Genomic DNA, 25,695 nt, shown 5'->3' with positions numbered 1-25,695 from the left:
TCTATATTACATGTAAAGTAGGTCGATTTGCATCAGGGACTTGAGCTTTTTTTTTTCCTTCTTATTGATTCAGTGTTGACTTGCTGACCTCTGTGCTGATCATGGATGTTTGTTTCTAACTAGGCGCTTGAGTCAGAGACCCACAGCGGAGGAGCTGGAACAGAGGAACATCCTCAAACGTGAGTGTTTAAATATATGTAACATTATCTGCAAGCTGCTAATTGCTGCTAATCATTTCCCAAACAACAGTTTAACACAAATGTCAAAGTGACAAAATTGCCAAAATTTCCTTCCCTAATTGGGTTTGGCTTCATTAAACGGAATGCAAGTTTTACTACACATTTATTTATTTACAATGGTGGAAGAAGTATTAAGAGGTTTTACTTAAATGTACAAATACCTTAATGTGAAAATACTCTGTTATAAGTAAAATTCCTGCTTTTAAAATGTGACTTAAGTTAAAGTAAGTTAGTATAATCAGGAGCATGTACTTTAAAAGTAGAAGTACCCAATGAAGAAAAATTATAGAAAGAAAGAAAGAAAGAAAGAAAGAAAGAAAGAAAGGAAGAAAACAATACACCCAAAAAACTTAAAATTATAAAAACAAAAAAGGAAGACATGTTAATCAAAATAGTTGCCTATTAAATCTCTGTCAATCAGCTTATTGATTAATCAACCAATTGTTTCAGCTGTACTTGTATTAACTGTTAGGTAGTTTCACTTATAACAAACATATTTTACAAACTCTTCTAATGTTTTTTTATGCAAAATCTTAATTTGTGAAGTAATTTAAGCTTTCAGATAAATGCAGTAAAGTAAGAAGTACAATATTTTAATCTGAACTTTATTGGAATAAAAGTATAAAAAGGCATGAAAAGAAAATACCAAAGTAAAGAACAAATACATCCAATTTGTACTTAATATAATGGTGGAGTAAATGTACTTAGTTCTGTTTTACCACTGGTTATTTGTGGTGGCCCACCACGATGAAATTATCTCCCACATACTGATTTTGTATATATTTTGAGCTGGACTGTTTATTAGTAATGCTAATGGAATATATATGATGTTCGTTTTTTTATTTCATCACTCTCTCGGCGCACAGCGCGTACTCTGGGCACAGACGGAGCAGAAGAACCAAAGGCACAGAAAAAGTGATGCTTAAGCATTCATTGCGCTGGGTCTAAAAGTTTGCTTTCACTCGCCTCTACAGCAGCTGCTGCTCTCATCCATCAAAAAAACTCATGACGAGGTCCAACTGTGCTGCGTTTATGGACCCGCAAAAACATCTTAATTTAGAGAGGGGACACAGAATAATAAAAAAGGACAAGATAACCCCCCGCCACACATAATTTCTATTTCTGTGAGAAACACTGGAGTCCATATTTGTCACAGATGGTGCATGCAGGCTTCATACGGTGCAGCCTGCTGATTTGAGAGGCCTAGTTATGTGAAAGCTTGTGGCGTACATCTCTCCTTTTATTCCTCCTTGGTCTGCTGTTTCATGTGCAGCAGGCAGGCAACAGGGTTCCCCAAGGAGGCATGTCCAGAGAGGCTGGTGTCTTTTCTCAAACACATGCAGTATCAGAGAGACGCAGTTCTGTTGCCTGGGACTCTGCGTCTCTCACTTCAAAGACTGATTTACCAGCAGTTCCTGCTTTCCTAGAGGCTCCTGCATGATTGGCAGAGTGCAGGAGAAAAATACAAAGTCTAAAAATTCATGAGTGGCAAGTTGTGTCCTCAGCATCACTCACACGCACACAATGCCAAGGTTAAACAAACAGGGGGGTTCATTCTTTTAGAGTCGAATCCAAAACTGTGAGGAGTACTACAGATACTGTATGTGTTTAGCACAAATGCAATTTGACTGCTGAGGCTTTCGCAAACAGGCGGTGTGTCCCAGAATGCTCCTTGTTTACTCTTGTCTCTCCTTTTAACTTGCTCCTCTGCGCAGGAGGTTTTTGTCTCGCTAATTGACTCTGAATATGAGCACAACACATGGATGAATTTCAGCGAGATGTAAGAACATAACGTGATCTGAATTTTTCCTTGTAAAAGAGCAAAGTGTTTATTCTTAAATAGGTTAATCACTTGATCAAGAAACATGGAGAAAAAAAGCCCTGGGACAACTTGAAAAGAACAAAGCAATCATTCTCCCCTGGTACCCATTCCTAATAGCATTAAACAGCCAATGATGGAAACTATTCTGGGATTTAAGAAACTTATTCAGTTAAGTGTGAGTCTACTAAGTAACATTATGTAACCGGTGTGCTTGTTCCCCTTTTCAGTAATTTCTAAACATTTCGTAAACAGTCCACTGTCTGCACTCACAGTATAACTTTCATCTTCTCATTCTCTGCAGCTCGCAATGAGCAGGAGGAAATGGAGGAGAAGAGGGAGATCAAACGAAGGCTAACAAGAAAGGTGAGTCCAAAATAGCTCCAAAGGTGCAAACCCACACTTGATCTCAAAGCATTCAGAGGGGGTAAGTTGTTGGCCAGGATAAACAGACACTGTGACAGTGACTCATCTGTAGCGAGATGTAAGACTCAAGTCCATAACAGGCGCAGTATTGTAGTTCTCAGGCCTCCCCCAGGAGACGCTGGCTGATGTCCTTGTTGTCCTTGGCCCTTCAGCACGTTGGCTGCCAAATCCTCTGACCCCACAGGGAGGTGTTGAGCATGTTCCCATCACTTTCAATTAGATAATAACACTTTCTGATCACCCGCTGACATGCTGCTCAAAACAAAAATCTCACAGCTGTTGGTGGATTTATGTTGCATCACGTGCCTTATTGTATACATCGAAGAAACCGCTGCTGTAATAAACAAAATACTGAATGTGTTTTTAAGGCCCTATATTATGCTTATTTTCAGGTTCATGCTCATATTTTGGGTTTCTACTAGAACATGTTTGCATGCTTTAAATGTGAAACATATTTATGTGCTACGTCCTCGCCACAGCGGGCACAGGTTCCACTCCGGCCTCAGCCTCTGTACATGGGGCGCCCACTCTACCAAGTGAGCTACTGGACACCCCCCATATTCAGCTTATTTATTTTACAATTTTTTGGGGGGGCTTGTGCCCTTTAATTGATAGGACAGACTAAAAGTGAAAGCACAAAAATATTGATAATAATTATGTGTGAAAGGGCGGAGAGAGAGGGGGGGACATTCAGCAAAAGGGCTGAGGCCAGAGTTGAACCTGCGGCTGCTGCGGCGAGGACTTAGCCTCTGTACGTGGGGCGCCCGCTCTACAAGTGAGCTACTGCACGCCCCCCATATTCTGTTTATAAGAAACCTGAATATGCTATCTGGAGTACTCTTGAAGAAACTGGGATATTTACACGGAATGTGAATAACCCATTGGTGGGCCGGTTCTGGCCCACGGGCCTCATGTTTAATGCCATTGGTCTTTACAGTGTAGTTGTAGTATCCCAACCTAATGGAAGTCCTGATGGCTCAATTAAAGGCACCGTTTCTGAATACAGACTGTGTGCATTTCTATGTAGGTTGAGTGTTTTGATACTTTCACAGTATTCATAAAGTACATATACCTGCTATATATAAAAAAAAAAAAGACATTCAAATCTGACTTTTTACCACTAAAGCCCATTCTTTGTATAATACTATGCATTAATGGAGCATTGTGTGTGTAGGCTACCAACCAAGCATTTTTGGACTTAAATGTGGAGTATTTCCTGACCAATACTGGATTGTGAAGGCCTATACAATTATTTGAGCATTTCTAAAATCTGATAACAATAAATTGGCTGATATTTGTTTTTGAACATGACATTTATGTTAGGATCCCTTACATCTGATTTTTCTTTCTCAGAATTTTGATATCTACTAAACAGAATATGCTGCTAAAAAACAATCTTGTCAGTTTTTTGTCTGATGGACTCATAGTGTGATTTCGTTCACTGTTTCTAAATTACCTCTGGGGTGAATGTGCTGCAGTTTCTTGTTATTTATCGACCCTTATAAAGCTTTTACAAATGGCTGTGATAAGCTAATATTAGTTGACATAGCAACCTGGCTGATTTTGACTTGAGGTTGTTGATTTTTATCTACATTTATTAAACACATATCTAAAATTATCAACTGAAATGTTGTTTTTCATAGATTATTTAAGGAAAAATCATTGATTCAGTAAAAGTCCTGAATGTCGGAGCAGTGTGGCATCGAACTCCTCTCATGTGCACAAGAAATTTTGGATGTGCAAGTCTCTTTTTTTTGTAACATTTCTATGAGAAATTGAAAATATGTAAATTCTGAGAAGCTGCTAACCGTGACAGCAACTAGGAATATGCTACCTAGTTTTCTGTTCTCCAACTCTCTTTTTTTTCTGCTCTCTTTCCAGCTGAGCCAGAGGCCCACTGTGGAGGAGCTGAGACAGGCCAAAATTCTCATCCGATTCAGTGACTACGTGGAGGTGTCAGATGCCCAGGACTACGACAGGCGGGCAGATAAGCCCTGGACCCGACTCACAGCAGCGGACAAGGCCAGTATCACTTACACTTAAAATTTAGGTTTTTAATTATCTCAGGTTTCCTCCTGGCTTTCAGATTTCTTCAAATGCCATCATGCTTCCTCCCTACCATCTGTTCCTCATGTGACGCAAGCGGTAACGCAGGAGAGTAATGTTAGTAAGATGTGTTCCTTTTCTCTTGTTACGGCAAGTTCCACCTCAGCTGTTTGGGTCTCCTCTGTGAGTAAACACCCTGAAGCGGTCCTGCTGCTCGCTGCCCAGCGGCCCATGCCGCTGACTTTTAATGAGTACTTGATTTCTGCGGAGCAGCGTCGCTGCTTCCCTTGCTTTGATTCCTTTACTTTGATGCTGTGCAGTTCTGAACAAGGCAGGTCACACCTGAGGAGCACTCATGCGAAAATCACGGGGATTCAGCGTTTTGATTATGCAACAACTCCCCTTACATAAGAGAGTAATCGGACAAGCAGTGCCTCAGGACCCCTCAGCCGCAGCTCTGCTCTGCTGACATTTTTTTCTGCCTCTTTCAACCATCGAGCACAGATTTGAATATTGTTTGTTCTGCTGTCGCTAAAACAAGGCTGGAGACGTTTTCCTGAGTCATGCTGAATGGCAACACATTGACATCACCCGGCTGGGTTTGCTGTCACGCATAACATTTTAGAGCTTATTAAAAAAAGCACAGCACACCATTTTGTCTCCTGGAACTTTGACTCATTCACACTTTGCGAATGTCTTTGCAGTCATCCTGCACCCAGCAAGGCTCTCAGCCCTCCACCACTCCTGTGGTGCTACCTCAAGGGCGTAATTCACCGGGGATTGTCCCAAAAAAGTTTAGAACTGCATGAAAAACAGCTTTGTGCTCAGAAACAAACCCAGAAACAGATGTTTTTTGTAAAGGTGTTATTAACACTTGAATTTATACTTCAAGTCCTAAGCAACCTGGGATTTGACTTGATCTTTTGATCAAAGGACTGACAGCCTGAACAGCTTTGACGTTCTGAAAATACAGCCAATACAGTTTAAACTGTGAGCTCTGAGAGATGCTATAGAGTCCCTCCGGCTACTAAAACTGTATTCAAGAGGTCCTTCATCCCAAGTGCCATCATTATTCTTAACAAAGTGGCTGATAAAGTCACACTTACTTTAAAGTTAAAAAGCTTCAACGGTTACTTCGTACAATAATCTGTTAATAATTTGTTTTATAAACTGCTTGTCTCCTTTGTATAATGTTGTCTCCTGTGTCTGGTGGGCAGAATACAAATTTCCACCCTGGTGGACAATAAAGTTATATATTATTCTGTTTGATATTCTGTAAACCTGTGTCGGTCAAGACAAAAAATGCCTAGTCCACACATACACAGGTATTTTGTTACCTCAGTTTTTTTATGCATTTTGCCCTTCTGTCCACTGTGTTTTAGGACACTAAAAACAAACTTTAGTAAAACTTCATCCAGGGTGAAGATTTTCAGAAACCTTTTTTTCAGAATTTTTTTGGGATTGACATATACACAGGGGGACAAAAAGTTCGGACTTGTAATGGCAACATGACGGAAACGGTGTTGGCTCTAACCTTGTAAACAGGACTTTTCCATGTTAAAACATAAAAGTACAGTTTGTCTTCCACTATATTGAAGAATACAGAATGTGCTATAGAGGTCACTGCTCCAGGTAGCCTTCTGATAATAGTGGGGTTTTTTTCAGGTTGCTGATTGGCCAACACCTTCCTCTTCTTCCTCTTTGGGGGGCTGTAACGTTATATTGCCATCTGTGTTTTTGGCGTGCTCTTGACAGTGCTTCAATTGTGTTTTTGCATTTTCATTTGGTTTGAATTTTTATTACAACATTGTGTGTGGACAGGAATGTTTTTGAGAACAAAGGAGTTCATAAAAATACCCATATCCATGTGGACTTGGCCGTAGTCTGTGTAAATCCCTGCTATCACCACTTCATTAGAGTTCAAAAACACAAGCTGACTACCCAAGTAGACCGGCAACAGATTGTATATTATTGTTCTTGCTTTTGGATGTCTCAAGAGGAGGAAATTGAGGGCTCTTGTGATGTGAGAAGAGAATTCAGCAGAATCATTCATGGCCTCAAGATAAGCGTAAATGATGCATGAAGCATGCTAAAAGGAGGGAGAGTCACGGCTTAGAGGCTGCAGCACTAAGCCTCTGCAGCTTCTCTCAAATTTCCCTTCTTGTTTGTCGTTTGCAGGCAGCTATACGGAAGGAACTCAACGATTTCAAGAGCAATGAGATGGAAGTGCACGAATCAAGTCGCCATTTAACCAGGTAACGTGCATGTGATTATGGATGCACACTTTATTATGGCTTCATATACAGCTGGAGTCATTCTCATGCTGAAGGTGTTAGTACAGAGCAGTGAGTTCTGTCTGAGGTGATGAAATGTAATGAAATGTTTGAAACAAAACTCCCCCCCCCCCCATGTTCATCTTTTAGGTTTCACAGACCATAGTAGACCACCACTGTCTTGAGCAGTGCCGGACCGGCGCTCTCCTCCACTGAGAACCTTAAGTGCTGGACAGTAAAATGGTGCCCGTTTCTACAATAAGGCCATGTCTTCTGAAATGCCTTTTCAAGACCCACACAACTGAGTCGGTACTACGCTCCAAGATGCAGACACCCACTACTCATCCACTGTAGTAGCACATGAATGACTCCAGTTGATCCACATCGCCCCTCTATGGAATTTGCTCGACCGTCTCTTCAACCTCTCTGCTGAGCTCTCAGGCAGGCGCTCAGTTCTGCGGCAATCGGACAGCGGGAGAGTTTTGCAATCGATTGACACTTTCTACCGAGGGCGACCGTACCTCGGTTCATCAATAACACCGGTGAACTTGTCTCAGTGGACATGTTTTTAATCCCTCTTCTTAATTATGTTGTCACTCTGGACTCCTCTAGCCCTTGTGGACAGCTCTGTGCGAGGGACGCAGGGTTGATAGTTCTGAGCTCAGCTGGAGATCCATCTTTACTGCACCTGCTGAGACGACGGCTCAGAAAGACACACGGGAAGGGGAGGGAGGCGTCCAACATTATGTGCAATATTTTTTTTCTTCTGCTTCTCCAAGGCTATAGCACCCCCTAGAGTCCCCTCGGTGTCATTGCGATGTAGTCCTGACCTCTGTTCTTCCCTCATATGTGCAATTCTCACTGTACCGACAATGTTGACATCTAATGCTAACTGTGAATTTGAGAGTTTGGGCGATGCCCGCACTCTCTCCAAATGTACATTTTGTTTATACTGAAGAAGGAAAGTTAAAAGAAGAATCATGCTTGACCAAGTTTCATTCACAATCTTATAAATTTACTGTAAAAATTGCAGCTGGCAGATAAAATCTGGTTCCAGTGTGCACAACAATTATCTGTTTTATATGATTTTTGTTAGTTTTTAATTGTTTTTGATAGAGGCACTTGGATCATAATTAATTTACATGTTTTTACATGCTCACCATGTCGTTATCCCTTACATTTTTGTTCTGTTTGCCGCAGTGTGTTTTATGCTCATAATGTGCATTGTATGATACACTTTACTTTTCTACTTATTATAAGCTTTTGACCAAGCAATATCTGTTGTTTGTAGAGAAATGGTTAAACTACAGGTGTACTCCCTATCATTTTTTTTACTGTGCTTATACACTACGCCTCACTTCAGGGTTTTAATTTTCTTTTATACGTTTACTTTCGGAAGGCTTTATTCAGGAGGACCTTTTCTGCTTTTTTCTTGTCTGAGCCACCAAAAACATCTGCCTCTTTAATAGATTACGACACATTCGGATACAATTTCAAATCTGCAATTGAAGTACAGGTATTTGTGAATTCACTGAGTCAGGATTTTTAAATTTTTACTTGCACTGTTAAGAGTTTGGCTTTACAACGGTCACTGTTTTAAGGTCAGGGCCCAAGGGTGTAAAATATTGTTGGATATCTGATCTGTGACCATTTTTGTCTCTTCACTTTAATGTTACCTGATCACTGATCCTACACCAGTACTCCGATGCTCATGAGCTTTATGTACACAGAATATTTTTATTATTTTTTACTGTATTACTTTTAAAGTTGCAATATGAAATTCTTGTTTGTCAGATGAGACATGGTAGAGGCGAAAGGCTGTTGGCTGCCTACTATAATGCATCTGTCTGCAAAGGAAAATGCGTTCTCCCTTATTTTCAAGGTTTCCATCAGTGACGGATAGATGACCCAATAAAACCTGGGAACCGGGAACACAGAAAATTGTTATGCACTTTGTTTTTTTATGTGAAATATAAGGATTTTTTGTTAGAGTTTGGAGCAGTTTCTCCTCAAAATCAGGACACAGTATGTACTCGTCACGATGCTCCTTTTTTAAATCAAAATTTCATTGGGTCATCTAATCTCCGAAACTTTGAAATATGGGGTGTTTTTTGTGTTAGAACCAGCTTCTGTAACGATTCCAGCATCATGCCATTATTTGAAATTTCCCATCCATAGGTTCAGTACAATAGAGCATAAATAGTAATGAATTTACACAAATTCTGCTCCAGTTCTCATTTCAGCTCTAAGAAACAAACCTGAGCCACTGGGCTGAGCATGAGGTTTTTCCATTTTGCTGGAATCAAGGAACATGAATTCAGCAATAATCTGTTTCCTTTTACATGTTGGTGGAGCAACTGAATGAATTTGAAAGTGTTCCTTTTTTCATTTTTGAAATACAGAATACCATGTAAAGGATACATCATGCCAATTAAATTCCATTTCTGAATGCATCTGCATTGTTTAAATTATCTTTTTTTTAGATAAAAAAAAACTCAACCTAGTTCTGCCTTTGTTAATTTTGCCATAGAGTCACTTGTGCAGTATTTGTACATCTTTTACACTCTGCTGCATCCAAGCCTACTGCCAAAAATTAGATTTTCTTTCTTCCTTTTTTAAAAAAATTATATTTCCAATCATGCTTGCCTTGTCGATGCAGTACATCATTCCCCATTTTACTCAGGTCTGTATTACTCTTGTATTATATTGTAATTCATGACAAATTTGAATTTTGATAATGACAGGGGTTCAACAGTTCGGGTGCAACACATCCAGGCTCAGACTGAGAGAATTCTGTATGAATGCAACAGTATTGTGACACACATATTGTCCCATTTTCAGCCCAGGGAGATCTGACACTGACTGCAAATCAATGACATATAAAAAATCTGCTCAGCCATTCAGATATTAAAAATACATGACTCTAAAAATGTAACACTAAGAAATAGACCTTGCCAGGTTAATCATAACTAGTTGAGTGTGACACCGGACTCCTCTGGACATGCTCTAATGTAAAGAGAAGTTGATGCTCGATTTGCATCATCCCATCATAAAGAATCCCAACATTCACAGCACCTTACATTGGAAGTAGTAATAATAAAAATGCAGTAGGAGCAGGGGCATTTATTTTGATACACAGTATCAGAGAAAAAGATTTACACACGTCTGTAAGTCTAAGAGGTTAAGACTTACTGTAGGATATCTGCAAAAGTTGTATTTTCACAAAATCCAGTGTGCAAATGTTCTGGAATTTGACTATACATACAAACCTTATACGCATCTGAAAATAACAAAGCACAGTGGCTTCATCCCCAGATGTTTTATACGTAAACCCTAGATCTAAATATATTAGCTATATATAGCCTGTTTAAAAAATAAGAATAGGCCTAATAAAAATAAAAAGCCCCAGATCCAATGATCTGCCATTCTGTTCATACATGTACCTTAATATTGTAGTTACATTCCACCACCGTTAATATGAATACATATATTTAACAATTTTTCAGTTTTAGTAAAGCTTTCTTTTTCTACTAAATTGTAATCACTAATGACTACTAATATTTTTAGCATAACTTTTCTGAATTTATCCTGAAAATCAAAAAGTTTTTAAAGGTAAATACATCATTTTTATTTGAACTCTTTATACAGGAAAAGAAATAAAAGCATCATTAGGTGTGTTACAGTTAAAACTGGCCTGATTCAGTTAAAAACTGGTTAAAAGCAGGTTCCGGTTCAGCAGCACAAAAAACTTATCACACTAAATAAAACAGAAACAACTGACAGAGACATGATAGCAACAAAACACAGGCAGCTACACAGACATTACAGAGTAGAGCTCTTAAGTGGCGTGTTCTCCTATCAAATAGTGTTTATATGTATGTTTGAAATGAGTAATAGAGGTTACTGCTCTTATAAAGTATGGGATCTCGTTCAAGATTTCTAACCACAAGTATTTGTGGCAGCACGAGAATAATTGCATGCAAAACTGATCTAGTCACACGCTCTTGTCTTGTGTTGTGACTTGGAGGTAGAGCAGTAAGTGTACAACTGGAGTTGTTGTTTTGGATCTTAAAGTAAAATTTAATGGCTGCATTATCTGTTTATTTCTGGAAAGTCAGGGTGTGTGAATGTAAGAGTGCAGTGGTGAGTCCAGAGGGGAGGGTTTCCATGGATTTAGTTAGCAGTGACATACTCTTAGAATAGAAATAGAAAGCCTTTATTGTTATTATACAATATATAACAAAATTAAAAACTGCTATGCCTATAAATGCATAACACCCAGACAACCTCATTCACACAGTAAAAACACATACATACATTTATACATTAAAGTGCAAATAGCATTATATATATATATATATATATATATATATATATATATATATATATATATATATATATATATATATATATATATATATATATATATATATATATATATACACATATAAAGGGGACATCATTTGAAATGATAAACATCCTGGAAATGTTGATTAAAACATGTTGATTAAACTGTTTTCTTTAAAACATTATTGCAAATTATAGATAACGTTCTTATGGGATTGTTCCCAGCTAACTGGGGAGCTTGTTCAGAAAAAAAAACTTACTGGGGTAGGAGATTCTACCCCGGTAAGTTTGAGATCCAGGTTAAGCCCCCAGTGTCCTAAAATCCTAGAAACGCCCCTGACTGGACTTATATTTGGATTTGAACGTCTAAAAATGGTATAACCCCTTTGGTTACAAACAGAATTAGAACAGGGGGACATAAAACACTGAAACCACCTCTGGATCCTCATGCTCAGGGTCGCTGGGTCCTCAGCAGGCAAAAAAGACTCTCGGTCAAGCTTTGTGGTTTGCTCCACTAGATGGCGAGAAACACAATAGAAAAGGAGCCTGTAGACTGAGTTGGGATCTGGATGGCCTTGTGAAATGGCGTCCTGATGAGATGGTGCTGAAGTTATTTGCCTCGTCACCACTAGTCCAAAATAAACAGACCTACAGCAAAGCTTCATATTGACATGCACAGGAATTTTATTAAAGGGGAATAACCACATTGTGCGCAACTTCTGACAAAACCCAAATAAAATGACAGTTAGAAGTTTCATAGCCTGTGCAACAGTTGACAGCTGATTTGGCCGTGTGTTTTCTCTAACTTAACTACACTGAATTACATTTTTCTGTACACTGTTTGCATGCAAGAGGATAAAGGATGTGACACCACAGCAGCTAAAAGGACGCTTTTCTGTAGCTGCACACATTTTTATAGGAGCTATGTTTACGCCTCTCGTCTGTTCACCGCCTCACTTGACTAAAAGCGTAGAGAAGCTTCATGGGAAATGTAGTCATGACATCATTTCTTCCCTGCAGCAGCAAGGGCGAGGCGCTCTCCGGCGCACTCCACTCCCTACAATCCACTGCGTTGTTGTTAGCGACCCCATCTTGTGTCCTCCTCATGAATATATATCAGTCAGTATTTGCGTAGGAGGTCGGCCGACGTTCATTTCATATTCGAGCACTGTATTTTGGTCCAAATGGGACGCACAGTCACGTCTCCGCCCTGCTCTGTCCCCGCGCGCCCAGCCTCTTCCCAGCGCATTTAATCGGTAAAATGTTTTTTTTTTTCCGGAGCAGCGGAGGAGACTCCGACAGCGAAAGGAAGGCAAGAAGTGAATGACTACTAGTGGAGTAAGTCAGCAACACCGCCCAGTCGGCGGACATTTACCACGGTGGGCACGCATTCAGGCTTTTAAATGTAGTAGGTGTAACCAAGTGCGCACCGTTATTTCTTCAGAGTGGGGGACTTTTCATTGGCAGAGATGGAAAGTGTGCAGGCTGTCGCTGAGGACGGCGCGTCGGATGGAGGCGCGACCAAGTTAATGAAGAAGCCCAGTGGACTGTCTGTCGCCCGGGGGACTCCAGCGGATGATGGCGGTGGACATTTGGCACCCTCCCGCTTAGAGGCAAATTCTCATTCCGCCTCTTCAGCTGCATCCAGTGCGTCAAACCGAGCTGTGCCTGCGTCTAATGGCCGGGGCTCATCCAGCAACTCCCTCCTGTTGAGACGGCGGCGCTTGAAGAGGAACCTCTCCGCCGCAGCTGCAGCCACCGCCACCTCAGCTGTCACCACCGCCAAGATGAACTCGGCCCTGTCCTCTGCGTCTCTGCACACTCGGAGCCTGGACAGGAAAGCTCTGCTGAAGCACCGACAGAGCATGCAGCTGCAGCCCGCAGATCGCGAGTGGGTGAGAGCAGATCTCCACCGGGGCTCCATACATGTCCACGACAGACTGACGCCCTCATATCCCAGGCCGGTCCTTTGCACTATGGACACCACAGCCGGCGAGGTGGCGCTCCGTCTGAGCAAACTCTGCAGTAAGTCGAGCTCTGTTATGCGCATTTTTTGCAAAGATAACCCCAAGACTGACCAAAATGGCAACTGCAATGTGAAGTATGAGTATAATGATAACTCGTGCAAGGTGAATGAAGACTCAAAATGCAGCCACCTGACTCCTCTGGAGTCCACAGAATTGAGGGGCCATCCCAGTGACAGGTTGAGGCTGCTGCTCATGGAGAATGCAGATGAGAGGCAAAAGCAACAGGACGTTGATGGAAAACTTTTCACCCCAGAATCAGAGTCACAAGACAACATAGCTTGTTCACTGTCAGATTTAAACTCCAACATGGATACCCCCAATGATGACGACTCGGAGCACAGGAACGGATTGGACAGCTATGGATTAAATTCTGGATCAGATGTAGAGAGCAGTGCATTCGATGACCTGAGCTCCGGGGCCCGGCTCAGTGAGCACAGGGACTCCCTCAGTGATGACATGGTCCTGGGCACAGAGGCATCCATCCTCAGCCCCTCCTTTGACAGTGCCACAGAGGGCCACGACCTGTACGGTAGCTCCTCGGACGAACTGGACCTGGACTGTCCCGCGTCGACCGAAAGCATGGACCCCATCTCGCAACATCACACCAACGGCATCGGCACCGTCACTGCCAACTACAAACAGTGTAACATAGGACATTTAAACGACATGACCAACAATATGGGACAAGATAGCAGACTCAACCCTCACAGTCTGGGCAGCCTGCCACCCAGCAGTAGTGCCGGCTCATTGTCAAGAGCCTGTTCTACAGGTAATACACCTGATATCCAAGATCCAGACTGTGGCCAAAGTGCTGCAAAATCAGGCCCGACATCAGACCACAATGGAGATTCCTGTGATTCCAGCCCCACGCTGTATGTTCAGCTACATGGCGAGGCTGTCAGGAGGCTTAGTCCAGATGAGAGACCTCTGCAGATCCAGAATGACTTTCTCTTTAAGCTTGGATTTAAGGACCCGTGGAGAGTTCAAGAGGAAGGGCTGAACACGGAAATTGGCTCCTTGTTACGGTTCTATGCAGGTAAGTGAAATGATGCATTCAGGTACAATCTCTCATGATGATCGTGGGACTTGTTGAGGCCTTTGCTGTTGCACTAGCTTGGACTGCTTGGTGTTGTAATGTTTACAGGTTGACAACCTGTATCCCAAAATGAGGCAGGTGCATTTATGCAGGTTGTGACATTAAAGCAAAGCAGTGGTTTATTTTTTGCTGAGACGGACTAATTTTCACAGGAGGATAGAGCACGTTTCTTCATTTGAACACTGACCAAGCGGTGGGTGCGCACAATCAGTGGCACGAGCATGAGCCTTTATAAATTCTTGCAGGACTGAAAAGAACAGGCCCACATGTCCCTGATATTGTGAAATGCTTTCAGGCAAGGTGAGTGCAGCACGAGACCTTTGCTGATAACTGCCGCAGCAATTTAGAGGGTTATTATTAAAAGTCTGTTAGCCTAAAAGTGCTTCTTAATGATGATTTGCCATGCTCAGGTGGCATGAATGGGTCAGAGAGAGGTCATGGTCCAAAGGCTGCCGGTTTGCCGGTTCGACCTTGCCTCAGGGACTTCCTTTAAATTTTCAGGTCTGTTTTTTTTTCTTTTCTTCTGCCCTGGACTGTCTTTGTCGGACTGCAGCGGCACACTGTGCTCCCATGGACACGCATGACATCGTCACAAAGCCATCACCACAACTTATGGTGCTCAGACATGGGGCCCTTTCCGGCTTTTGCCCCATTATCATCCTAATGAAAAGGCTGAATGCCTTTGTGGTTGGATGGAGAGTAGGGGTGGGAGCGGTATGGCTGGGAGAACCATAAACCCTCTCTGTGTACCCAGTGAATTCTAGTCATTGAGATGCTGCACAGTGCCTGTCCTACTGGCATCCAGCGCGGCTACTGTCACACTAACTAACTGCCTGCCAAGCTGGGTTAACGTGCTCCTCCAAAGCTCAGGAAGCCCTTTTCTTTAACACGCCACTGCCTCCACCACTGCTGCTATTGCTGTCACCGCTGGGGGAAGTGAAATGTGTGGTGGTGAGGCGGGGTGAAACTAAGTGTCTGGAGAGGACAGTTGAGGAGAAATTGTTTGTTGGGTCTGAAGTATGGAAAAGAGAGGCACTAACACTCTGTAGCTTCCTGTCCCAAGAGGCTGTTGAACCAGAGGTCACTCAATATGAGCCGAAAATGGCCACATGTGCTCCTGCTCGCGGTCACATGCGCTCTATGACCTTTTGTGCTCTTGAACGCTGGCTTGCTTGAGGTAGAATGATTTCATTTAGATAGCATCATATGGCAGGCTGTAGGAGCATGCACGCTGGGGCTCATGTGGATGGATGTGCATTCAGGGAAAGTGTGCAGTCAGCTGAGCTGAGCGGTAGCAGCAGCCGCTAAAGGCGGGCAAAAGTGGGCCTGATGCCCCTGTGAGGGCCACGCCTCCATATCCCATGTGAGACAGCTTAACTGTGGTCACCTGAGCTCTCTCTCCACACCCCCCACAGCCAATAACACTACTCACCACCAAGGCCGCAGTCTGCACAAAAGGCCTAATTCTCATTCAGTCACACAGAGAAGGAGACAAGAGAGCACTTTCATGCACACACACAGATGCATGCACTGTAAGGAGAAGGCAGCGGCGGTGCCCTTGTGACACGTCGGGCCTGCTCTTCCGCCCTTTCCTTACACGATGGAATTATGAGAGGAATGTACGCTGGCTCGTCTAGAATGTCAGGCACGTCTGCCGAGGAGGAAGTGGGGAGAGGGGGCCGGGGTGTACGAGGGGATACCGCACCGACACATGTTGCGCTGACTTTGAATGGTTGTCCTGCCTAGATAGTGGAGACAGGGACGGTCTCAGCTGACTTGCTGGCTGATTCTCAGGCGCAGCTGCCACAACTGTAGACCTCAGTCACACTAAGAGCCTTTTTGTCTGCATGGCTGTGCATGCAAAGCGGCCTTTGATACAGGAAGTCCAGTATCTCAACTCTGTTTTATGGTTCAATCGCTCAGTGAGAGCAGTGCGCAGTTTGAATGCTATATATAACCTAGATATTAGAAACACGACGAGCAGCCGGTGCTGTATCTTTAATAAGATTGACAGAAGAGGTACTCAGCACTCAGCATGATTGGGGGAGCAGGAGAAAGATGGGGAGAGACTGTGAAGTCAGAGAGTTGCCACGGTGCATTTCGCCTGATCCTTTGGACACTGCAGAGGCCAGTTTGACTTTGAAGGGTTCAGGTCATCGTTTGAGTGCATAGACCAGGGATACTGAACTTGCTTTGCTTTGGGGCCTTTTTTTTCAAAATCACAGGAGGCCAGGGGCCAGTTGCAGCAGTCCCATACACGTTTCTAAGATTTTAAGACATTTCTAGGACTTAAGGATGTTTGTAGGATTTTAGGACATTTCAATGATTTCTAGAGTTTTAAGATGTTTCTAGGATTTTAGGACGTTTCTATGATTTAGTACATTTCTAGGATTTTAGCATATTTATAGGGTTTTAGGATGTTTCTAGGATTTAGGGGCATTTCTCAGATTTGGGGACATTTCTCAGATTTTCTAGGGTTGTAGCACATTTTTATGATTTTAGGACATAGGGGCTTAGCTAGGACCTGTCAGGGATCCTCCACTGACACTTTTTTATATATAAGTTCTATTTCAATACTTGTTTATGCACTCTGGCATCCTGGGTATACTAAAAGTACAAAAACAGTTCCCAGTGTGAATCATCTTATTGTCATTTTTAATAAAAAAAAAAATGGTTGGGGGGTCCCCCAACACCCTATTGGGGGCCTGATTTGGCCCGCAGGCCTAAAGTTGAGTATCACTGGCATAGACTCTGCAGTGGCCAGATGAGAGAACTCACACACAAACACACACACACACACACACACACACACACACATGTACAGAAGGCCGCTTAGATCAAAGGGCCGCTGTCTTCTTTGGCAGCCTGACGAGTGATCCTTTCAGAGCTGCCCACACAGGAGCCTCTTGTAATGCCTAGCCAGCTTTATTAGAGTTTTAGTACAAGGGGAACGAGTAACACACAGACTCATAATCAATACATTCACATTGTGTTTCTGAGAGGCCCCCAAATTCCATAGCTCTAAATAAAGGTCTTCCTTCAGAGAGTTGGGTTTAACTGACTTTGGTACGCTTGAGTCAGAGCCTTGATTTAATTGCCCATTCAGGTAAAAGTGTCTGGGGCACAGGTTAGTGTCGCTCAGTAATGGGGCATCTGCTCTGCGGACAGGAGATCCTCAGCCCTCAAGTAATGAAGCTGCCCCCTGCTTGGATGGCTCTGTTCCCTCACCCGGAGGTAGCAGAAGTGAGTGTGTCTCTGTGCAAGAAGACGAAATGGCATACTGAACCCTAACACACAGTGGCACAGGGGTTCCCTAGAGGCAGAGGACCCACCGTTCTTAACCAAACTAAAGTAGCACACTAAATAATTTAGATTCATTAGCCTACTCAGCTCTGCAAACACTCACATCCAAGCACGTCAGCGCTGCTTTTTGGGAGCTTTCTACTTACCCTATTGAAGATGAAATGTATGCTTTTTAAAAGCAGTTCCATGTCGATCTAAATGAGCGAATGCTAATGACCACTGGCATTTACTGGCTTGGAAACTGTCAAGGTACTTACTCCTTTTCAGCTCCACTCAGGTTTATAGCTCAAGCCTCTGTGTGACACAGTCAGGGTTGATAACAGTTTCAACATGCTGCACCCTATTTTCAGGTAACTTCCTTGTTGTTTTCAGTATCTGCTCACAAGGTGAACTTGGCGGGATGAATTGTTCATGCAGAACTAATAAAAAGCAGCAATATCTAATGTAATGCTGCACATAATGTCTCTGCTTTAACAAAACAAAAGTGTCAAGTGTACCTGCATACAAGTTTTTACAGCTTTGCACATTTATGGTAACAATTTGTCAGAAGTTAGTAACGGGAATTATTTCTCTGTTTCTCTAAATAACATTTTTATTACCTGTTTTAATATAAAATTTTCTTTGCAATGATTCTACAAACAAATTGTGACTTCACGCTTATTGCCTCGCTGTTATTGAGTTGCTTATTTACAAAATTCATACAATAACTTACTATTTTATTGCTTTGGGGCCCAGCTACAACTCTAACATTGCACAGATTGTGCATTTCTGCACAGATCATGTCATCACCTGGCTGCTAGACTCTGCAGCATCTTCAAATGACAGATAATCATCTTTTTAAAAATCCAAACAGTGTGTTCATATTGAAACTTGAAAGGAAAATCTTTAAAGGAGCAGCTTGTTGGATTTAATAGCATCTAGTGGTGAAGATTGCAGTTGCAACCAGCAGAAACTTCTTCCAAGAGCGTGAACTCTTGGTTAGGATTCCTTCAGTGTTCATTGTTCAGGAGGTTTTTTGCCGGGGGGTGAATTATCAGCAGCGGTCTCTTCTTCTCCAAAATAAATGGATCTGGTGATTTAGGCTTTTTTGGGTTCTTCTGTGAGCCACCTGCTTCTCCAATTTAATTTTTGTTCACATTTAGCAGACATGCTCAATGGACGACCCCAGGAAAATCAGTGAATTAAAAAAAGAAAAGAAAACACAACATTAGTATTGTCAAGTGGCATCTTAGAAATATAAAACTGCAGGACATTTATGTCTTAAATTGATTTGTGTCTTTAAATTGTAACTCACATAAAACAATTTAAACAATACTAGAAGCAACAAGATAAAAGCCCTCAATTTAAGTCCTGAGAAAAATCTCAACAAAAGCATAAAAGCAGCTTGAGTCCGTTAGATGTGACGTCTGTATTCTATGTAAAGACAAGATGTTACATTTTAAGAGGACAATGAACAGTCTAATTACTCTAAAAGCTTGGAGAAATCTTGACTGAATCCCTCCAGTCTTACCTCGGGCCCTCTCCGAAGAGGCGGCGGCTGGTGACGTGATGACTTAAGGGACTCTGCAGGGTTTAAAGGCTTAATGAAGCTCCCAACTTTCTCCAGCAGGCTGTGGCAGCTATTAAGCAGAGAACCACTCACTCTGTCTTGTCTGTGCCACGTTGCTTCATTCGTACAGTCAGCAGCACGCCAGATTGCTCCCACACTCACACTCACATCAACATTTTTAAAGGCAGAAGGAGGACAGTCTGCACACATTTTGTCATTGTTTTGTTTCTTGTTTTCATGATCGGTCACTGGTTATCCTGAGAGCAATATGGGGATCCCTCCTAGTGGTTTAGTTTGAATGAATTTTGATATTCAAATGGAGGTGTTGCTGGTCTCCAGGAATTTATGAATTGTAAGACTCAAGTGTCAGTTTCACCTGGATCTATAAAACAAAACTACAGCATCTACGCAAACACTCCTGGGAGGACTTTGCAGAAGTGAGGCACTAGGCTGCCCCATCCTCTTCCACATCCATGTCCTCGCCTGACAGCTAATGGTCTTTCTAAATGGCCTATTGCTGAGTCATTATGTAATTGTGTAATCAGATTTCACACGTTCCAGAGCTCAAATCCAATACGCATGTGTCTGTGTGCGCTGAGATTTTTTCTTTTTTTGCGTTCACTACTGTATGTGTGCGCCCGAGATAAAAAAGCACAACAGTCAAAGAATAGATTTATGCGTTTCATGTCTCTTCACGTGCGAGCCCCACGTGTAGATGTGGTCTTAAATGAAATGTGGTCATACAGCTTCAGCATGGAGCTGGATGTGTGTCTCCGAGGATTCACACGTGTGTGTCTACTGAGGCAGACATGGAGAGGATGGTGGTGTCAGCTTGTAGCGGTTAAAGCCAGGGGAGCTGTTTTCTGTCTAATATAGATTGCCTTCTTGGCTGACATCCTCCCACCCTCCTCTCGCGCCGAATCTTCATCCCTCTCTCAATTTCTCTCATGATCGATCCCCCTCCCTCTCCTCTTGCTATCTTTCCTCGCATCTCCTCCTCCCTCACATCATCTGACAGTTTCCATTTATCTTCCCGTATCTCTTTATCTCTCCCTAGCTTATTGCCTTTCACTCCAAGAATTACTGGTCACCCTCATAATTGTCTCTAAAAATTATTAATAAAAGGCGAAAAACAGCTCAGGCCATTATTTCTGCTGGTCTGGCGTAGGCTTAGGGAATATGAAATATTTCATACCTTTCTGAAATTTCTCAGGGATATACAGTATATGCTGGCGAGTGTGCCCCTTACTTTCAGCTTTTTAGAAACCCACAAAATGTTTAGCAAAGTTATAGTCTCCACCTATTTTCCTATTGAACAAAGAAATACAACCGTACACCTTCTGAATTCAACTTTCTTTCATTCACGGAAGACTGACAAAGCTTAACTGCCTTGTTAACGAATTGTAAAACACTTAATTCAAACTCGCCCAAATCATCTTGGTTACTCTTGCTAATAATCAAGTAAATAAGTCCACTGTTCCAACAATCACCAGCTCCTGTTTGGTTTAAATAAATCCTTAATTCACCAAGTTTGATGTAAAAACATGCTGTTATTCCCCACGGTCTCTCTTTGCCATTTCTGGCCACCGGCTGTTTACAGTCCTGTTACTTATCCCTCCACCCATAGATGCCATGGTGTCTTTCAGCTCAGCTGCCTGTGCCACCAGTAGAGACTGCAGATTGAGCTCTGGTGGTGCCTGCTGCGCGCTACATACAATGAGTTAAGTATAAAGAGGAGCACCTGTATTTTTGACGCTTTTGGAGAATATACCTTGATATTTCTAAATATCCTGGTATGCCGTAATACACTGATACCGCCCAAGCCTAGTGTGCCGCTCTTCTCGCTGTCTTCTGTGTGCGTGTTTGCATTATTTTATGTACAGTTGTGTTTAGTTCATGCCCCCCCCCCCCATGGAAATAAGTAAAAAAGAGAAAAAGAGGGGTGTGCAATTGCTCTGTGGTAAGCAGCTAAACAGTGTCATTCTGATATGTCGCTCCTGTCTGCCTGATAGGGAATTGGGAAAGAGGGTAAGGAAAGGCAGCCCTATGGGAGCAGACCGGCCTCTCGGCTATCCGTCAAGCTGCCCTCGCCGGATGCTTCCCAAAAGCCTCAGAGGGTTGCAGTAGGTGGTGTTCACGAGCAAAAGGATCCCCCGGCAGCAGGGTCGTGGAGTGGATCGACTGTCCCCGAGTCGAGCTCCAGTCCCTGACCATAGGCATGAGGGGGGGATTAGAGGCAGGCCAGCAGGGGCTCACTCTCCGCAGCTTTGATCAGCAGCAGCACAGCCTAATACCAGACAACATCTGCAACCCTCAGCATTAAAGAGGCCCAAAAATTCCGATTAGGGAGCACACGGCCTGCTTGCCTGCTAGTGTACAGGACAGAACTGTGTCAATTCCTGGATGGGAGGTTTTTAAATACCACCGCTCCAGTGGTGCTTACACTGATTTGTTTTACAAAGCCATAGTCTCCAGAGAGGTTATTTTGCATTGTGTTTAAAAATTCCAATTTATTAGAATTCCATTTCCTTTAACACTAATTTAAGGGATCAGTTTTGGGGTATTATATGAGATTTTGTTTTTGTAGAAACACCTTCCTGCACTGCAGAAACAAAAGACCAAGGCGATGGTGTTTACCAAATAGCATTGTGTGAAAGGAATTCAAGAGTGTTTCCAAACTGTCCCCAAATCTTTGTTTGTGTCATCTGGACACAGCTAGATAAGATGTGTTTGGGTGGAGCTGAGCTCGTTTTTATGGACTCTGTTCCAATAGAAAGGGGCAGAGTTATTGATATGAAATGACCTAGAGTGACCTTAAGTTCATCTCACTCAAAAAATGCTGAAGCACATGAACAATACTTCCTCATTGGCAAGTGTGTCTTTTAAGAGGGAAGCTTTGAAAGCAAACAGGACACTGTAACAACCCCATAGATGTGAATGCTTTGCAAAACTATATGCTGCACAACATTGTAAATAACCCCTTTAAACCTTGATCAGCATTAGTTTTTCTTTACTGTGTTCAGATGCCTTTAACAAGCTGTTTAACACTTGAAACCGAAGCAAATTGGTTTGATTTCTTTACAAAACAAAAAGAAAAAATGCTGTAAGTAAATGGGAAAGAAATGTTCCGTGAATTATAAGAAATCAGTAAAAGGTGACAAGGAAACAACCTGAAAATTAGTTTTAAAAAAAGAAAATTCTCGGGGAAAGTGTACGGAAAACTACATATATGATTATTCTGAGCACATTCTTAAAATTATTTTACAAAAAAAAAATCTATACAATTTCTTAAATTTTTTTTTAGGATTTCTTCTAGTATTTTTCTTGTTTGTTTTTGTTTTTACGTTTCTGTTTTGCTTATTTTCAGGTAATTTATTTGTTACTTTTTCCCCACTTATTTCCTGCAATTTTTGGGGCCATGTCCAACCAGTTTGCCCAGATTTTAAAGGATTAATGCACAGGTACCATACTGTGATCCGAGACGTGTATCCACAGCACATCATTCTTGTAGAGGTTGCAGCTCTACTGTGCATTTTTCTATATATATAAGCTACTCTGTTGCTACTATTGCACGTCCCCTGGTCAATATTTTTGCACATCCTGCAAACATACAGCTTTCTCATTCCCAAACAATTGTATTGTACATATTTGTAATTATACAGTATTTTTTATAGTATCTTTTCACATTTTTATTTTCATTTTACCATTCTGTATTTATGTAATTTACTGTTGCAGCACTTTGCCTTAGTTTTTAAGCATGGTGCAGGTCTTTTGACAAAAGATTTTTTTTAATCAATAAAAAAAAGAAAACAAAAAGAAACAAAACAACTCTGCTGTAAAACAACATTTAACCTATTCTTTATCTATTTTGTAGAGAATAACAAAAAACACAAAAAGGATCTTCTTATCTTAATAAAAGTTAAAGAAGACCTTTTGAGTGTGTATTTGTAGTATTTGGGGTATTTCTAATACTCTCCAAAACTGAACAAATGTCCCCACAAGTCCATTGTCAGTTCAGATCGACCAGGAGAGACTGCTGCGTGTGCAGCCAGTCTCAGTCATTAACATGGCAATTTGCTTGTCTCTTGCTGTTAGCTGCAGTGTGATAATCACCCGGGCTCCGGAAAAAAAGTGGAGCTGTCACCTGCTGCACCAAGAAGTCACTTCTCACATTCTCTGCTCATGTCCTTCCTTGAATTTATTCTGTTTTCTTGCATGTGCTCAAACAGTCTTTATTCTATTTTAGTTCCTGTTTTGTTTGCGGTGTCTTATAAATACAGTCGTTTTATTAACTCTCACTCGGCTAACACCCAGTTCTGTTTTCACTGCTTCCCCAGTCCCTCTGGTTAAAGACTTCCCCTCTTTAGTTCATTTTTTTCTCACTATCCCTCTCTCTCTCTCTCTCTCTCTCTCTCTCGCTGCCCTCCCGCCCCGGCTCCCCCCTCAGCTCTCTCTCTCTCAGTGCCACTGTGTTCACATGGCCCCTGCATGTGACATGAAGCTGAGCCAAAACACCCCGGATGCCCGCTTCAGCCCTCCACTGTTCCAGACCTTGTTAAATTTTAAACAAAACAAAAGGAAAGGAAAGGAAAGGAGGGAGAGGGAGGGGAGAGAAGAAGAAGAAAGAGAAAAGTGAGCACGTGGGGCCGGGGGAATGTGCAACAACATCACAATCTCATTCATTCATTCGTCCCGTCCCTGTGCATCATCTGGAGAGACCGGCCCTTTAATTCTCCCTCTCTCTCTGCACTGTGTGAAAGCCGTCCTCTCTGTCTCTCTGCTCTGAACTGGACTGATTGTAGCTTTAACCACAGATCTGGGGTCTGATTACTTTGTGGCGTGTCCTACTGTGGGATTAAAGAACAACTGACTCTGTAGCTGCTGTCTTCATGGACAACTTCCTTCTCAATTACCCCGAGGCAACTGCTGGCCATCAGATGCATTTTTAATACTTTAAGGAATGAGGACAATAGCTGGACTAGAAATAATAACAGCCACTGTTTACCTTTTATTATTGCTTGTGCTCTCCCCTTGTATGAATCTCCTTATTACTCTCCCTTTTTTTCACTATCAAAGGAATGCCACAACATGGCAACCTTTAATATAAAGTAGGATGCCTGCAACATCCCAGCGGCTCGTCGCCAGATTTAGCTAAGCTACGAGAGTCCTTCATAGCTTCTGATAATGAATGGCATTAGAGGTTAAGTACAAACAATGTGCTTATCTGTGTGTCTGTGGTAGACCCTCGGGGGCGGGACTTGGGAAGGGGAAGTGGTTCGACTGCCTTTCATTGTGGATTAGCAGCTAATAATTCCAATCAGCAATACAAATTACGCCATTGTCACCACACCACACATTGTCACTACTCAAATAAAGACAGTTTCCTGGCATCGTGCATCATGGTGGATGAGACACTGGAATCAGCTGGGCCAGATTTGGCGGCAAACCAACAGAGTTCATTTTTAAAGAGTTCTTTAGAGTTACATACTGTGCGAAAGTCTTAGGCCAACTTAAATTTGTTATTTGAGCAAGGTTATAATTATACATATTTATTTCTCAGTAGTCTCTTTAATAAAATACAACCATAACATACAGGAAATATGTGAACAGTATTAAAAATGCAAATCTTTCAGAATATAACATTTTCAGTAGGCTGAAGTTGTAAGTATTAAGTATGATCTCCCTTTCCACTAAGCATGTCTTGAACTCTGGCATGCACACAATCTGAAATTTGCAATACTAATCTTTTGGTGTATTTACACCAGGTTCTGTTCAGGAAATGTCTAAACCTCAATATTGATTGTTTGAGCTACCTTTAGTTATGGTTTTACGATTCTATGTTTCACACTAAATATTGTTCTCTGTAGTCTTTGTTTGTATTTCAATAAAAAGAATACAGAAAAAAGAAAACAATAAATACACACTCACACACACACATATATGTTTATATTTGTATATATCTATTAGGAGTGTAACAATCCATCGATCTGCATCGATATATGATTAAATGAGCAACGATCACATAACATCGATGCAAAGTATAAACATCAATCCATATCATCCTCTTTCAGGCACGCACCTTATTTTGAAATTCTTGGCACACCGCGTCCGGCAGATGATGACGTCATGGCGAGCAGCTGAGAGAAAATAGCGGAGATGAGAAATAAAATAAAGAGTTATATAGGCTCCAAGTCACAGAGGTGAAATGTAACATTGTTACATCAGATGGTTGCTCACACTCACTCTCCTTTCCCCTCATTTTTATCGTCATGAATCTTTATATGATTCCATGGAAATAAGTGTGAAAATATGTACGACGTGTTAGATCCACTTCTGTACATATGATCATTCTTAAGCTTCAAACATGATGAACTGTGTGAAATGTGCTGATTCTTATCTTATAGGCTACACATGTTTATTGTCACTCCGGTTACAGAAATACAATCATATGATGTTTTTTTCGCTCGAAGCTGTATTATAGAAAACAGTCAATAGTATGAAATACATATAAAACATGATAAAATACAATAATAATATATAAGAAGCAATAACAAATATGTTTTTTTTTAA

The 25,695-nt window shown here is 41.8% G+C and overlaps 2 protein-coding genes across 2 annotated transcripts in view; both read left to right on the top strand.

The window, feature by feature from the left end:
* LOC121951238 (phosphatase and actin regulator 1-like) overlaps nt 1-9,256 on the top strand; it is a 41,871-nt gene extending 32,615 nt beyond the window's left edge. Inside the window, 5 exon segments of the mRNA XM_042497498.1 lie at nt 124-179; nt 2,363-2,424; nt 4,366-4,506; nt 6,709-6,785; nt 6,954-9,256. Of these exon segments, the coding sequence (XP_042353432.1) occupies nt 124-179; nt 2,363-2,424; nt 4,366-4,506; nt 6,709-6,785; nt 6,954-6,969 (352 nt within the window). The 3' untranslated portion in view covers nt 6,970-9,256.
* A 3,038-nt stretch (nt 9,257-12,294) lies between these two features.
* Nucleotides 12,295-25,695, top strand: part of LOC121951237 (PH domain leucine-rich repeat-containing protein phosphatase 1-like) — a 57,598-nt gene continuing 44,197 nt past the window's right edge. Inside the window, exon 1 of the mRNA XM_042497497.1 lies at nt 12,295-14,213. Within this exon, the coding sequence (XP_042353431.1) occupies nt 12,620-14,213 (1,594 nt within the window). The 5' untranslated portion in view covers nt 12,295-12,619. The remainder of the gene's footprint in view (nt 14,214-25,695) is intronic.

This window comes from Plectropomus leopardus, chromosome 12, assembly GCF_008729295.1.
Source record: "Plectropomus leopardus isolate mb chromosome 12, YSFRI_Pleo_2.0, whole genome shotgun sequence".
Classification (NCBI taxonomy): domain Eukaryota; kingdom Metazoa; phylum Chordata; class Actinopteri; order Perciformes; family Serranidae; genus Plectropomus; species Plectropomus leopardus.
The sequence above is the reverse complement of the archived record's forward strand: the minus strand, read 5'-3'. Positions and strand labels throughout refer to the sequence as shown.